Source organism: Poecilia formosa, unplaced genomic scaffold (assembly GCF_000485575.1).
Source record: "Poecilia formosa unplaced genomic scaffold, Poecilia_formosa-5.1.2 Scaffold368, whole genome shotgun sequence".
NCBI lineage: Eukaryota > Metazoa > Chordata > Actinopteri > Cyprinodontiformes > Poeciliidae > Poecilia > Poecilia formosa.
This window is the reverse complement of record NW_006800307.1, coordinates 183,306-198,153: the sequence shown is the minus strand read 5'-3', so window position 1 is coordinate 198,153 and position 14,848 is coordinate 183,306. Positions and strand designations below refer to the sequence as shown.

Genomic DNA, 14,848 nt, shown 5'->3' with positions numbered 1-14,848 from the left:
ATAATAATAATAATAATAATAATAATAATAATAATAATAATAATAATAATAATTTAGGATTTAATAAACATTGAAGTTTTTTTCTCCTTTTTGAACTGGGTATGAAAGTGTTTAAGTTTTTTGTTTCCTGTTTTTTCTCCTAATATTTGCATTTTTTCCATGTTCAAAATAAAAATGTTATTTTATTATTATTATTATTAATCCCTATGTTTTATATTTAGTTTGTTTTGATTTTATAACCCTGCGAGATTCATAAATAAGTCAATTTTAGTTAGTTTTATGACACCCCCCCCTACACCCGGTGGTACAGTCCAACCCCCTCCGGCCTGGTGGTACATTACATAAAGCGGCGCGTACCGCCTGCAGTGTCTCCATTTTGTCTTTCCTCGACCGCCTAACAGTCGATCCGTAAGACTTCCACCTTTTCAAGGCTTTTTTTGTTGAAGTTTACCTCAAAAACAACTACACAAAATGGTAAGAATTGTTCGAAAATCTTAAAGTATTTTTATGGGAATGTGTGCTTATAAAGGAAGTTCAGGAGAGGAGAACCGGATTTTTTCTGTGGTACTAAAAGTATCCTTTTAATTGTTCAGAACCGCTTCAACGCGGCTTTTGGTTCGAATTGATCTCAGTCGTTAGTTGCCCGGGTTTTTACTTCAAACATAAGTCTTAGGTAGGATGGTAGATTTTCTGGGCATTATTTGATCGTTTTTTCTGTCAGTCACTGCGCACTTTTAAAAAGATGAAGAGAACTAATAACGGTTCCAGCTCGCGCCCTTAATCCTTAGGGTCACGTGCTCGGGATCAGCCAAACCGTCTGAAGACCGCGGCCCTGTTTAATCATAACTCTTTGAGATTTCTCCTTCCGAACCGGCCCTGCTGCTGCTGCTTAGCCTCGATCCGTTCTGTTAGCACCGCTAACCGGGTTCTACCAACGCCAATTTGGAGCTGGGCCGAAGGATGGACCCGCTTCCCTCCGGGAGCTGGGGGCGGGGCTATCGAGACCGACAGCCAATCAAAATGGAATGAGAGCCGTGTTTAAATTTCAGTTGCTGTATTTTCCCGCTTTTTATTTTACTGTTAAATTAAAAACATGTACATTTTATTAAATTATTCCACTCGATCCTCTATTTCATTGAATCGTAGCAGACTTTTTAAAATATAATTTCAGTGCATTTTTTATGCTGTAAATTTTTACCTTATTCATTGTTTTATTCTTGCTGTCTTTGTATCTACATTCTTTGACTTGCTTGTCATTTTGTTGTTTTCACACACTTTCATAAATGTTTAGTTTGTATTTAGATCTTTTCAGAGATGATGAATAAAATATTTGTTGGAGCTTTGATTAGGATTATAAATCAGTCATTAAGTAAACGGCTTCAAAAAAGGTTCAAAATCAACATTAGTGAAAAGAGCTCAATGTCAACAAAACAGAACTAGGAGTGGACAAAGTGGATGAAGATGTAAAAATAAAGTTATGGCTGTTAAAATGTTGCTGAGCTTTGGTATTAAATAAAACATTTTTAGGCAGAAGATATGAATACTTTTGAAGTATAAATTCTGCAGCAGATGTTTTGCAAATGGAAAGTAAAAATCAGTATCTCTGTAGCTTTGCAGCCTTTATCAGATGGTGTTCTGTGAAATCATCTGAAGCCGTTTTGCTGCTTGTGTGTTTGCAGCGTGAGTGCATCTCCATCCACGTCGGCCAGGCTGGCGTCCAGATCGGGAATGCCTGCTGGGAGCTGTACTGCCTGGAGCACGGCATCCAGCCGGACGGACAGATGCCCAGCGATAAGACCATCGGCGGGGGAGACGACTCCTTCAACACCTTCTTCAGTGAGACCGGGGCAGGGAAGCACGTCCCCAGGGCCGTGTTCGTGGACCTGGAGCCCACCGTCATCGGTAAAAATCCGAGTTCATGGCTTAAAGCTGCAGTAACTCTTAGAAGAAAAATAGTTTTTACATAGTGATTGACAGCGTGGAGACACGCCCCCCGGCTCTGATTGGTTGTTCCTAGTTAGCACTGGGAGAAGCAGAAGAGCTCAATTTTATTTTTCACAGATTTTGTCTCATACCTTCATGACTGTTTATATTTTGTAATAAAATGTATTTTAAATGAGTTACTTGAGGTTTTCTTAATGTAAATAAAGTGACCCAGGAGTTAAATTTATTATTATTTTTGTAGATGAGGTTCGGACCGGGACGTACCGCCAGCTGTTCCACCCTGAGCAGCTCATCACCGGGAAGGAAGACGCTGCTAACAACTACGCCCGCGGCCACTACACCATCGGCAAGGAGATCATCGACCCGGTTCTGGACCGCATCCGTAAACTGGTGAGTTCTGAACTGGGACGGTTGCAACAGAACCTGGATGATGAGTCTTCAGTCTGCTGCCGTCTGGAAGTTTTATTATTAATTTGATTGTTAATTAAAATGATTTTTAGATGTTAAACCGTCATGCCGTTATCATGCGTTACCTGAAAATGATCTTAAATTTCTGCTATGATTTTTTTATCATCTAACATCATTAGTCATGATGACGGCCCAAAGGAGCAGCAGCTGTGGGTTCTGGCCCGGTTCTGACCCGGTTGTTTCTCTGCAGGCTGACCAGTGCACCGGCCTGCAGGGCTTCCTGGTCTTCCACTCGTTCGGCGGCGGAACCGGCTCCGGCTTCACCTCCCTGCTGATGGAGCGCCTCTCGGTGGATTATGGGAAGAAGTCCAAGCTGGAGTTCTCCATCTACCCGGCGCCGCAGGTCTCCACGGCGGTGGTGGAGCCGTACAACTCCATCCTCACCACCCACACCACCCTGGAGCACTCGGACTGCGCCTTCATGGTGGACAACGAGGCCATCTACGACATCTGCCGGCGCAACCTGGACATCGAGCGCCCCACCTACACCAACCTGAACCGCCTCATCAGCCAGATCGTGTCGTCCATCACGGCGTCGCTGCGCTTCGACGGCGCGCTGAACGTGGACCTGACGGAGTTCCAGACCAACCTGGTGCCGTACCCCCGCATCCACTTCCCCCTGGCCACCTACGCGCCCGTCATCTCGGCCGAGAAGGCCTACCACGAGCAGCTGACGGTGGCCGAGATCACCAACGCCTGCTTCGAGCCCGCCAACCAGATGGTGAAGTGCGACCCGCGCCACGGCAAGTACATGGCCTGCTGCCTGCTGTACCGCGGCGACGTGGTGCCCAAGGACGTCAACGCCGCCATCGCCACCATCAAGACCAAGCGCTCCATCCAGTTCGTGGACTGGTGCCCCACCGGCTTCAAGGTGGGCATCAACTACCAGCCGCCCACCGTGGTGCCGGGCGGAGACCTGGCCAAGGTGCAGCGCGCCGTCTGCATGCTCAGCAACACCACGGCCATCGCCGAGGCCTGGGCGCGCCTCGACCACAAGTTTGACCTGATGTACGCCAAGCGGGCCTTCGTCCACTGGTACGTGGGCGAGGGCATGGAGGAGGGCGAGTTCTCAGAGGCGCGGGAGGACATGGCCGCCCTGGAGAAGGACTACGAGGAGGTGGGCGTCGACTCGGTGGAGGGCGAGGACGAGGAGGGGGAGGAGTACTAGACGTCTGTTACCATGGTTACCTTAGCATCGTTAGCTATGACTGAAAGACATTCCACATCATGACCTGATCGAGACTCCAGATCATGACTCCATGTTTCCTGCTGAGTTTCAGCTCCACTTCCTGTTCTGATCATTCCTCTGTTTACTCTCTGCTGTTACACATCATTTCCTTTATCTGTTACAATCATGAATAAAACATTTCTGTTTTAAAATCATGAATAAAATATTTGTTTAAAACAGTCCAGTCTGTCTCCATGTTCAGGTTCCACCTAACACTCACTGCGGGAGCTTTAAAAAATCATTTCAGGAGTTTAACTTCACTGGACTAGAGTAATATTATGGAGTTTCACTTTTTAAATAAAATTCCTGAGTAAATTCACTGAAGATCAAACATGTTTTAACCAGAAAAGCATCAAACACTGAATTTGTGTTGAAGTGAGACCTCCTGTTTCTACACCAGCTTTGAGTTCAAGAACACGCAGTGAACACTAAATGTTTTAACTTTATATAAGTTTATATTATCTACAGTAAGTATTTAAGGTTTATGTTGACACTGGTACAAAAGATGAGTGAATTTGTTCATTTTGGTCTTATCAGAATTTCAACAAATTTATCAGATAAAGCTTAAATCATTTATGATCATTTAGAAATTGAGTTGATTAGTAGCTATGGTAGAGGAGCTGCCCAGCATTTGTGCCTCTGAATCAAGTTTGTTTTCCAAATGACGTAGTTTTTCCATGCATATTCTGTTAATGCCAAATAAAAAGTCGACGTCATCCATAAATTTAAGTTCTAACTCCAGTCCTCTGCAGGTTTTAGATGAGCCACAGGTAGAAAACACCGGAATGAAACGGCTTCATTTCCTCCTCCTGGGGTAGATCAGCTCTCCAGAGCCTTAATGACCTGATTATGCTCTTCAGGTGCTGCAGCAGAGGAACATCTAACAGTTGCAGGGCAGGACTGGAGTTTACACCTGAGATGGTGGAAACGCCGTTTATTTTGAACTGGCAGTAATTTGTCCATCCTGGGATGAAGGACCAGCTGCGGAGTTCCTGCTGCGTTTTCATTCTCAGACAAAAACCTGCGAATCTGATACCAACAACAGAGGTCAGTGTTTTGATTCATCACATTAAATACGTCTGAAAGAATCTACTTAATTCTAAAGGTATTGCTGGTAATAAGAGGCGGACATGAGTCGGTGGGTTAACCCGGGCAGAAGCCGGAGTCTCCTAGCACGTTTTTATTAGCGCCATGATGCCTCAGACTGCGCCAATCCTTCTCTTCAGATTTAAGGGATACACAACTAGTTTATTTGAAAAACATTTTTTCCGGATGTAAAAAACCCACACATAATAAATAAATATATATATATATATATATATATATATATATATATATAGACTGTTTTATAAAATTAAATAAAACAGTGTCACACTGAAATTGTATTTATGCCACAATGCATTCTGGGTAGATGATGACTTGTTTTCTCAACTGTTTTAAGTGTAAAATAAAAAACACATCCTGCACTGACATCACGGAACGTTTTGACAAATAAGCAGCTTTCTTTGTGCTACATTAAGTAAATATGAAGAGAACACAAGGAAGTCGCTGTAAGCAAGAGTTTGTGGACATTTCTTTGAGTTTGAACAGAATTAATGTAAAATAATTAAGGAGTAGTGTTGTCGTTCCTGCGATTATTTAGAAAAATTAACCATATTATGCCACATCTTCATCAAAAAAAATATTATGTATTAAAGCAGTTGTGGTTGAAAATAACTTTTAGCATCTCCCCACTAAACAATTTCTGGCACTGATGCAGCAAATTGATGGGAAAAAAATTCAATACAAGATACAAGATAGAAAGTTAATTTTTGTACACATTATATGATCCACATGGAAACAGAAAACAGCAAGAACACAGAATTAAATTAATACATAAAATAAGAAATATAAACTATTTTTATTACAGCTTATTTGTCAACTACACATATATATGTCACTTAAAGTTTGTTTTTAACTTTATTCTCGGCTCAGAGGATTCTTTGCATTATGTTTTCTGATTGGTTATTCAGGCGGAAATACTATTAAGATTAATCCCGGAACTGTAAACGTTCTGTAGTTTCAGACGTTTTTGAGTCAGGAGTGAGTCATCTTGTGCAACAGACGATCTTCGGGCGTGAGCCAGTCGTAGAAGTGCGATCCGACTGAGACGTCACAGTCTGCCGTTGGTCCGGTTCAGCTCCAGTTCAGCTGCTGTGACCCACCGGTTCTTCCCGCGAACACTCGGAACCGAACCTCGTATCCAGTCCGGACCTCCCGGGTCACAGAACTGTCCGAGCCGGGTTTCACTTTCTGGCCGAGTTAAAGCCGAGAGAAGCCGAACCGGGGCGGGACCGCTGCCGTTAACGTTGGTGACGTCGGTCCGCCTGAGCTCGGCGCGCCGCCTGTTTGTCCGGGACTGAGCGGAACCGATCCGGACCGGGAGCCCCGCGGTGATGGAGAGGAAGAGGACGGACTGTCCGGCGCTGCCGCCCGGCTGGAAGAAGGAGGAAGTGATCAGGAAGTCCGGGCTGAGCGCCGGAAAGAGCGACGTCTACTACTACAGGTGATCCATCAGTTCGGAACCAGCAGCTGCTGGTCCGAACCGAGCCGTCCTACTCTGAGAAGTACATTGTGTTTATGGGAAACGGCTCTGCGGTTCCAGAAATGTCCCGCTGGGAGTGTTTTTCCACAGAACCAGTTGTTTACTGGAACTGACGGGAACTACTGGGACTGGGCCGGCCGGTTCCGAGGTTCTGTTTGCTTTCACTTCATTCCAGCAACTTCTGCTCTGATCCAGATTAATCCCGGATTATTTGACCCAGTTCAGGACGGTTCTGTTCAGAGTCCAGAATAATTCATTTCTAGAACCGAGCCAACAAACGGAACCTGTGAAAGTTTTCACACCCGCTGCAGGATTCTGCTTTCTGACCCAACGACACGTTTCCACCACGCAGAAAGTATTCACACCCCGGTTAAATAATTAATTCACATTTATTTAAATCCCTCAGGCCTGCTCACTGCCTGACCCTAGAATGAAGAAATCACTTGACCAGAACCCGACTGACAGTCTGAAGTAGGCTGGAGCGGGCCCAGTGTGTTCTGGTTTATTATTTACTTATTATTTATTTATTGGGCTTTGATGTCCTGATTGAAGAGGATGGATTGAATATGGTTTATTAAAGGGTGCTGTTAGTAACAATCAGAAATTAACAGTCATAATTTGGGTTATTTAGCCTGTCATGAGAGAAAAAACGGCATTTATAAATGTCACAGTTTCAAACTAAATATTCAGCTAGCAAGCTAAATATTTACTTGTCAAGCTACAAACTAATATGGGAACTAAATATTTAGCTAAGTATTTAAATCCAATTTAGCTTTGAGATTGTTAAATATTTGGTTAGCTTTGTGCAAGCTAAGTATTCAGTTAACTAACTAAATACTTAGCAGGCTAAATATTTAGTTAGTAGCTAAATATTTAACTCAACATAAGTATTTAGCTCCAATCTAGCTTAGAGCTAGCTAATTTTTGAGCTTGTTAAATATCCAAATAGCTCCAAGTTAGCTAAACTTGTAGTACACAAACTAAATGTTTAGCTAGCTCAGAATTAAATATTGAGCTAATGTGCAAATTTTCTTGCAGATAAGTGGAAGTGTACTATCAAAATAAAAGCAGGGTCTTGAGAACTTGAATATAAACTCCTGCTGGTTAGCCTGAGTCCGTTCTGGTCGTTGGTAAACGTCTGTATTGCCTTTAAAGCGGCTCAACCTTTGCTTCTTTGCTACATTAAATGTTTAGTTAGCATATGTTAGTTAGCATGGTATAGTCAGCATGCTAAGTATGTATCATGCTAACTTGGGGCCCCTGAGGAACTAAAGCAGCATCTGAAGCTCTGCAGGCCTCACCGCTTCAGTTAAGGTCAGAGGTCATGATTCAACAATAAGAAGGAGAGAAAATGGCCTCCAGGTCCAGAACCACAGCTGACCCAGAAGAACACAGAGACCCGACTCACATCTACTTCTAAACCCAGATCTCCTCCAGACCCTCTTAAAGGGACAGGCTGTCACGCATGCTGCCATCTAGTGGTGAGGTTTGGTACAGCTGAACTTGTTTTGAGTCGGACCTGCCGACCCGGGCCTGCTGCTGCTCTGCCGTCATCCAGTCTGGACTTTTCCCATCATGCATCAGCAGATGGGGTCGGAGTGGACTGCAGCTTCTTCTTCTCTGCTGCAGCACGGGGCCACAGGAAGCGGCTCCCGCTGCAGGCCTGCCTGAGCTGCGGCGAGGTAGCGGCCGCCCGCCGGCGCTTCCTGTTGCTGGGCGCCGCCGCTGCCGGCTCCGCCACTTCCTGAAAGGCTGAGTTTCGGGTCGGGTCGGGCCGGGAGGTGACTCATCAGCTAGTCAGGAAGTCAGTCAGCAGCTTACTGGAAGAGCAGCAGCTCCAGTCTGAGCCCAGAGCTCCCAGTGGCTCCCAGTGACTCACACCGGACAGCCGCCCACCTCAGCATCNGACATCAGGACTTTGACTAGGCCACTGCAGCAGCTTGAGTCATCCGGCTGACATCAGGACTTTGACTAGGCCACTGCAGCAGCTTGAGTCATCCGCCTGACATCAGGACTTTGACTAGGCCACTGCAGCAGCTTGAGTCATCCGGCTGACATCAGGACTTTGACTAGGCCACTGCAGCAGCTGGAGTCATCCAGCTGACATCAGGACTTTGACTAGGCCACTGCAGCAGCTCACCTCAGCATCCGGCTGACATCAGGACTTTGACTAGGCCACTGCAGCAGCTTGAGTCATCCAGCTGACATCAGGACTTTGACTAGGCCACTGCAGCAGCTTGAGTCATCCGGCTGACATCAGGACTTTGACTAGGCCACTGCAGCAGCTGGATTATTTTCTTTTTCAGCTGTTGTGGATCATGGTTCTGTTGACCCAGTTTGGACTCTGGCTGCAAATAACAATCATTTTAGTAATTATTCTGACGATTAATTGATTATTAATTGATTAATCAGATAAAAATATTTGTTCCAGATTTTTGATTTAAACATTTAAACATTTTATACAATATTAGAAACACCTTAAAGATGTTAATAAGCCAATAATCTGTCTTTACATATTGATGATTATTTCACTAATCAATCAATCGTGATTAATCGGAACCTCTCTGAGCAGCTCAGTTATTTTCCCAGAATGTGACCCAATCTGCAGCAGAACGTCCTGAGACTGAGCCGGACCCGTCAGAACCTGCAGGTCCAGTTTGTCCGGACTGACCCAGTTGTCTTGTCTCCTCCAGTCCGACAGGGAAGAAGTTCCGGAGCAAGCCGCAGCTGGCCCGTTACCTCGGCAACGCCGTGGACCTGGCCTGCTTCGACTTCCGGACCGGGAAGATGATGCCCGGAAAACTGCAGAAGAACAAGCAGCGGTTCCGACACGACGCACAGAACCTGGCCAAGGTAGGGGCGGAGCTACGATGGGGCGGACCCAAACGAGGGAATGATGGGGTGTGGCCATAAAGGGGGCGGGGCTTATGCAGATTAACAGAGATTCTCCTGCTGGGAGGCAGCAGACAGTTCACTGGAGAATCTGTTCAGAATCAGGAATCTGTTCAGAATCAGGAATCTGTTCAAAGTCAGCGGTTTATATTCTAGATTTTGTTCATTCTGTTTAAAATCATGAATCTAATCAGGGTCAGAGGTCAGAGGAGAAATGCTTCAGACACTGGAATCTCTTTAGGTTCAGGAATCTGTTCAGAAAAAGAATCAGTTCAGAATCAGGACACAGTTGGTTCAGGTCGGGTTCTGTTGTGAAGCGGTGAAAAAGCAGAAGTCCAAATGAGACCTCAGCAGAACCCGTTATCAGAACCTGTAAGCAGGGGCACAACTACACATTATTCAGGTGGATGCGAAAACATAACATAAATCGGCCCCCCCACCCCCCTCCCCCCCGGAGGAAGGTTGAAGGAGCGTGGAAAACATACGCCCCCCCAGACGACGTTATGTGAAAGGTAAAACTCGCCCCTTCACCTCGTCATGTGCGCAGGGTGAAGGAGCGTAAGGCGCTGAGACATCATCGGGGCTCCGGCCCTCCAGAGGCCCCCTCTGCTGCGCCCCTGTGCTGCATGCCCACTGCCTGTAAGGCCAAAGCAGGTTCTGTAGAACTGTGGTTCTGGTCCGTTCTGACCCGGCTCGTCTGGAACAGGATCTGAAACTGACTCCAGAACCGACCCAGAGTCTCAGAACCAGAACCATTAGAGTCAGAGTGGACCAGTGTGTGTGTGTGTGTGTGTGTGTGTGTGTGTGTGTGTGTGTGTGTGTGTGTTTGAGACTCTGAGCTGTTCACACATCCTCACTCAGGAACTTCCTGTAGTTGCCACGGCGATGAGTTAACCCTGCAGCTCCTGGCAGGTTCATGCTGAGTGGATGAATGAATGAATGCAGCATCAGACCGACCCCAACCTGTTTCTGTTTCCCTGCAGGGAGGCAAACCGGACCTGAACACGGCTCTGCCCATCAGACAGACGGCCTCCATCTTCAAACAGCCCGTTACCAAGGTTACCAGTCACCCCGGAAACAAGGTGAAGACGGACCTGCAGAGAGCCGTGGAGCAGCCGCGACAGGTGAGGGCGGGGCCCGGGTTGTCATGGCAACCGGCCACCACCAGACGGGGCCGAGGAGCCAATCAGGAATCAGCTCTGAGAAGAGACGACCAATGAGCACACACGATTATAAACCAATCAGGCAGAACATTATGACCACGAGAACCAATCAGACGTTCTGGTTCTGGTCCTGTTTGTTCTGCAGCTGTTCTGGGAGAAGCGTCTGACGGGCCTGCGGTCGTCGGACATCACAGAGCAGGTTCTGCGCAGCATGGACCTGCCCAAAGGCCTGCAGGGTAAGACCCAAACCTCCAGCAGAACCCGGCCTGACCTCCGACCCCTGACCCCTGACCTCTCCTGTCCGCAGGCATCGGGCCGGACTCCGGCGACGACGTCCTGCTGTCGGCCATCGCCAGCGCCCTGCACATGAGCTCGGCGCCGATCACGGGTCAGACGTCGGCGGCGGCCGAGAAGAACCCGGCCATCTGGCTGAACACGACCCAGCCGCTCTGCAAGACCTTCACCGTGACGGACGAGCAGATCCGGTGAGGCCGGGAACCAGGTCATTCAGGGATCCTCCAGAACTGTTCCAATCGGGAATCTGTTCGGAATCAGGATTCTTCTGTCAGACCGGATGATCCGCTGAGGTTCTGATCCCAGGATGTTTCATTCCAGGTTAATTTAAGGATTCTCCAGGCCTGGATTAGGCTGGGAAATAATCAACACAGTGAACTCGCTGGGAATTCTGGGAAGTTTTGACTGTAAATGTGTTGGAACCTGGAGGTTTGGATCAGAACCAGGCTCAAAATGAAACATGAATTAAAGTTTAATCCTACAGTTTAAAGCAGTTTGTTGAACCAACTGGGACGACTCAGCTGGTTCCTCTGGGAATACTGGGATGAGTGGGAATCTGCTGGTTGTTTCTGGTTTCAGGCTGAAGGTTTGCTGTTCCTGCAGACGGACAGCAGGGGGCGCTGTGGGAGCAGAATCAGTGAAACCCATCAGTAGATCCTCCATCACCTGTTCTTCCCAGCTCGCTCTCTCTCCATCCATCTTCCTCTTTCCGGATGCTTCCTCTCCTCCTCCTGTTTTCCTCCATCCATTTCCTCCTCCACTTCATTTTCTCCTCCTTTCCAGAAACATCCTTATCTTCCTCCTCTCCCTCCAGCAGTATTCCCTCCTCCTCCTCATTTTTTATCTCTTCCCTCCATTAATTTCTCATTCTTTCTCCGTCTCTCCGGCTGAATGTGCCTGTCATCCCAAATTGCTCCCATTCCTCTTCCCCCTCCTCTTCCTCTTTGTGTTTTTCTTCTTCATGTGAATTAAAGCAGGAACATTCTGGTCTGTGGTTCTTCTGGTTCTGGTCTCATCAGCCGTCATCCCTCTGGTCCAGTAACGCCTCTACATTCTGATTCCAGCAGCTCCTGAACAGATTCCCAAACTGAACAGATTCCCAAACTGAACAGATTCCCAAACTGAACAGATTCCCAAACTGAACAGATTCCCAAACTGAACAGACTGTGAGAACGTGTTGATTCTAAGCGAACTCTAATAAATCCTGGTTTATGTTTCTGTTCTGCTGAGGAGAACCAGATCCGCCCAGACGGAAACGGTTCGTAACGAAGGAGAAGTTCTGGAGCGGCTCAGATGCAGTTCTGACCCGGTTCTGTGTGTTCTGGCAGGGATCAGGAGCTGAAGGTGTACCAGGCCCGCCGCAGCCTGGAGGAGGCGCTGATGGCCGACGGGTTGGCCAGAGCCGCCGAAAACTCCCGGGAACTGCTGCATGGAAAAACGGCCTAAAGACGGACAGGTGAGGCAGGGCGACCTGGTTACCGTGGTAACTGTGATGCAGACAAGGTCGGTGGGTTCATGTGAAGGAGAGAAACGGGAAGAATCCAGCAGCCATCCAACGCAACATCTTAAATGTTCAGTTTGAGAGCAAGACTCCTGATTGCCACGGCGGCCATCTTGGTTGACCAGCGTTTTACAGCCTCTGTTTATTTGGACTTTGAGTTCAGGTCGACTCCAGACACAAACATCAGAATCAGGCTGGGTTTTCTTTTTTTTACAAGAATAAGGTCATAAGACAATAAAATCAAAGTGATACGAGAATAAAGCTGAAATATTACTGAACACACAGAAGTAACTTCATTTGTTCCTGGAGCCTTTTTCTCATGAAAACAACGTTTTTCCTTTAATCTAAGATGTTTTTTGGTAAAATGTCATCGTTACTAATATTTGGGGCCTGCCCATAGCACCAATTCTCAGCTTTTCTTGGTGCAGATGATTCTGGTAAAATCAGGCTGGTTCTGATGGTTCTGATCTCTGGCACATGGATCGGTGCATTAAGAGCATAAAACAGCAGCTACTGAACAGATTCCCAAACTGAACAGATTCCCAAACTGAACAGACGGTGAGAACGTCTCACTGTCTGTTCAGTTGCTGACTCAATCTGTCAGGATGTTTGTCCTGATGTTACCTGCTGTTAATGCAGCCGTGTGTGTGTGTGTGTGTGTGTGTGTGTGTAGATTAGCTACATGCTAGCCATGTGTGCTGAAAGAGGCTGAGAGAGTGGAGGAGTGATTGCAGCCAGCAGCCAGTTTAGGTCATAAACGGCCAGCAGGGGGCAGCAACACGCTGAGGGGAGACGGAGGAAGAAGATGAGCAAACATGAGGGATGAACAGCAGATGAACTCCATATCTGATGTTGGTAAATCATCAGGTTGTTGGTCTAACTGGGGGACAGGAACTGGTTTCTACGGGTTTCACCCAGTTTAAGACGGTTTCTCAGGGTTTCAGCCGATGTTGGGTGGTTTGGTCCAGTTCAGTCGGTTTTAACTGGTTTCTGCTGGTTTCAGCTCATTTGTTTTGGTTCCGTCTCGTGTCTCTGTTGCAGCAGACGGTTCTGCTCGACTCTGTCTGCCACCTAAGCTGCTGAAGTTTGTCTGAAAACTATAAAAAAGTTCCACTATGAGGAATATTGTGCCTGAAATCAGCAGAATACCTTCAATAATTTCATTATTTCTAATATTTGATGCAGAAACAGTCCGTGTTTCTGCTGCCGGGTCCAGTGTGTGGTTCTGTTTGCTGCCCCTCCCCCACCGCTGCTGAACACACTTGGTGATGGACTCTGCATTGTTCAGCGTCTCTCTGCGTCTGCAGCAGGGTTTTCAGGATTCAGCCTCATAATCCACGACTCCGTCTTCATTACTCCTAATAATTAGGAAATCCTGATAATCTGCAGCCTGATCGAGGCCGATCTCTCTCACACACACACACACACACACACACACACACACACACCTCTCTCACACACACACACACACACACACTCTGTCTCTGAAGGACTTTGAAGCAGATAAATAATTCTGTGCTTCAACATTCACTAATTAGCAGCAGCTGAAAATTGCCTGAATCAGCTCCTCTGGAAACTCCAGCTAACAGCCAGCCAGTCTGCATCAGATAAACCAGTCAGAAAACCAGTCTGCATCAGATAAACCAGTCAGAAAACCAGTCTGCANCCAGTCTGCATCAGATAAACCAGTCAGAAAACCAGTCTGCATCAGATAAACCAGTCAGAAAACCAGTCTGCAGCAAGGAAAACATGGATGAATGCAGAAGCATTTGGATGTTTTCCTCTGATTAAAGTTGGAGACAAATTAGAGACGACGGATAAATTGACCTGCAGCTGAAACCAGATGTTTCCATAGACGGACAGACAGTCCAGAAAGTTCAGTTTATATTCAGATTAGCTGAAAAAGCTTGAGGCGACAGTGGAGAGGAAACCCCCCTTTAACAGCAGGACCAGAACCGGGCTCAGTACCAGCAGCCGCCTGCAGACAGAGCAGAAGAACGGACCCTGCATCAGAGTGAAAACGATTCGGTGATGGCAGCATCATGTCAGCCTATGTCAGGAATCTCAGCCAATCAGAGCGCTGTAGCTGCAGCTACATAAACAAATGAAACGGGAGAGTAGGACAAATGGAGGACGTTTCCCTCAGTGAAGTGTCTATTTGTTGTAGTTTGCTGGATTTTCGGCCTGTTTCTCCTGTCAGAACCGGTGACCGGGTCACTACCGTCCTGTTTGTCCTTTGAACCAGTTTGTTACCAACCTGTGTTGAGAAATAACCAATCAGAAGCTGTGACATCATCATCTGGGTCTTCCCAGGTTATTAAAAGTGGAACCAGGCGCAGTTCTGGGCCCACTACTGTTTATTTTCCTTTGACTTGATTTTGTCGTTTCTTATATATCTTTGATTTCTTTGTATAACTTAATTGATTTCTGTCGTAAGTGGTGGTGACGTATGAAAACGTCTCTTAGTCGTTAAGGAGCTGAAACAAGAAACAGGATCAAATGTCTGAAGATTATCAACGTCTTCCTTCTGTCCTCAGGTCCTCCTGTCCACCATCCTCAGGGTTTCCACCTTCAACCAAATCCAGATTCAAACCCGGCCCGCTCCGACCAGAACCCGGTCTGCTTCCTCAGGTTCCTCAGCTCAGGAAACCGTTTATACGCCTGGACCCGGAGCAGCTCAGACGGATCCAAACCAGCAACCAAAGCCTTCAACCAGCCCCCGCCTCCCCGTGACCCCGCCGCCCAGTGCCCTCGCCTCCCGGTGACCTCGCCTC

General features: G+C 46.9%; 3 protein-coding genes across 4 annotated transcripts in view; 2 read left to right on the top strand and 1 right to left on the bottom strand.

Moving 5' to 3' along the window:
* Positions 1 to 362: 362 nt before the first annotated feature.
* LOC103153931 (tubulin alpha-1B chain-like) lies at positions 363 to 3,819 on the top strand. Its single transcript, XM_007575023.2, has 4 exons — positions 363 to 474; positions 1,680 to 1,902; positions 2,186 to 2,334; positions 2,603 to 3,819. Exons 1-4 carry the CDS (start codon positions 472 to 474, stop codon positions 3,578 to 3,580), a joined length of 1,353 nt encoding a protein of 450 aa, XP_007575085.1. The 5' UTR covers positions 363 to 471; the 3' UTR covers positions 3,581 to 3,819.
* A 556-nt stretch (positions 3,820 to 4,375) lies between these two features.
* On the top strand, positions 4,376 to 14,842 carry mbd2 (methyl-CpG binding domain protein 2). 2 transcript variants are annotated; one of them, XM_016662334.1, is made up of 7 exons: positions 4,376 to 4,687; positions 8,918 to 9,077; positions 10,100 to 10,240; positions 10,425 to 10,515; positions 10,587 to 10,764; positions 11,902 to 12,029; positions 14,612 to 14,842. In XM_016662334.1, exons 1-7 carry the CDS (start codon positions 4,610 to 4,612, stop codon positions 14,805 to 14,807), a joined length of 972 nt encoding a protein of 323 aa, XP_016517820.1. In that variant the 5' UTR covers positions 4,376 to 4,609; the 3' UTR covers positions 14,808 to 14,842. The 2 variants fall into 2 exon arrangements, with proteins under 2 accessions (XP_016517820.1, XP_007575083.1); XM_007575021.2 differs by lacking the exon at positions 4,376 to 4,687 and adding an exon at positions 5,736 to 6,185 and having other exon boundaries at positions 14,612 to 14,698.
* LOC103153929 (lysozyme C) overlaps positions 7,832 to 14,848 on the bottom strand; it is a 13,924-nt gene continuing 6,907 nt past the window's right edge. Inside the window, exon 5 of the mRNA XM_016662335.1 lies at positions 7,832 to 7,842. The gene's annotated coding sequence lies outside the window, so the exon portion shown is untranslated. The remainder of the gene's footprint in view (positions 7,843 to 14,848) is intronic.

Bases quoted from the DNA above. Each gene is read 5' to 3' on its own strand.
- LOC103153931 (XM_007575023.2), top strand. The intron at 1,903-2,185 runs GTAAAAATCCGA...TTATTTTTGTAG, and splicing joins CCTGGAGCCCACCGTCATCG to ATGAGGTTCGGACCGGGACG. The intron at 2,335-2,602 runs GTGAGTTCTGAA...GTTTCTCTGCAG, and splicing joins TGGACCGCATCCGTAAACTG to GCTGACCAGTGCACCGGCCT.
- mbd2 (XM_016662334.1), top strand. From the start codon at position 4,610: ATGAAGGACCAGCTGCGGAGTTCCTGCTGCGTTTTCATTCTCAGACAA. The intron at 4,688-8,917 runs GTCAGTGTTTTG...TGTCTCCTCCAG, and splicing joins ATCTGATACCAACAACAGAG to TCCGACAGGGAAGAAGTTCC. The intron at 10,765-11,901 runs GTGAGGCCGGGA...GTGTTCTGGCAG, and splicing joins GTGACGGACGAGCAGATCCG to GGATCAGGAGCTGAAGGTGT.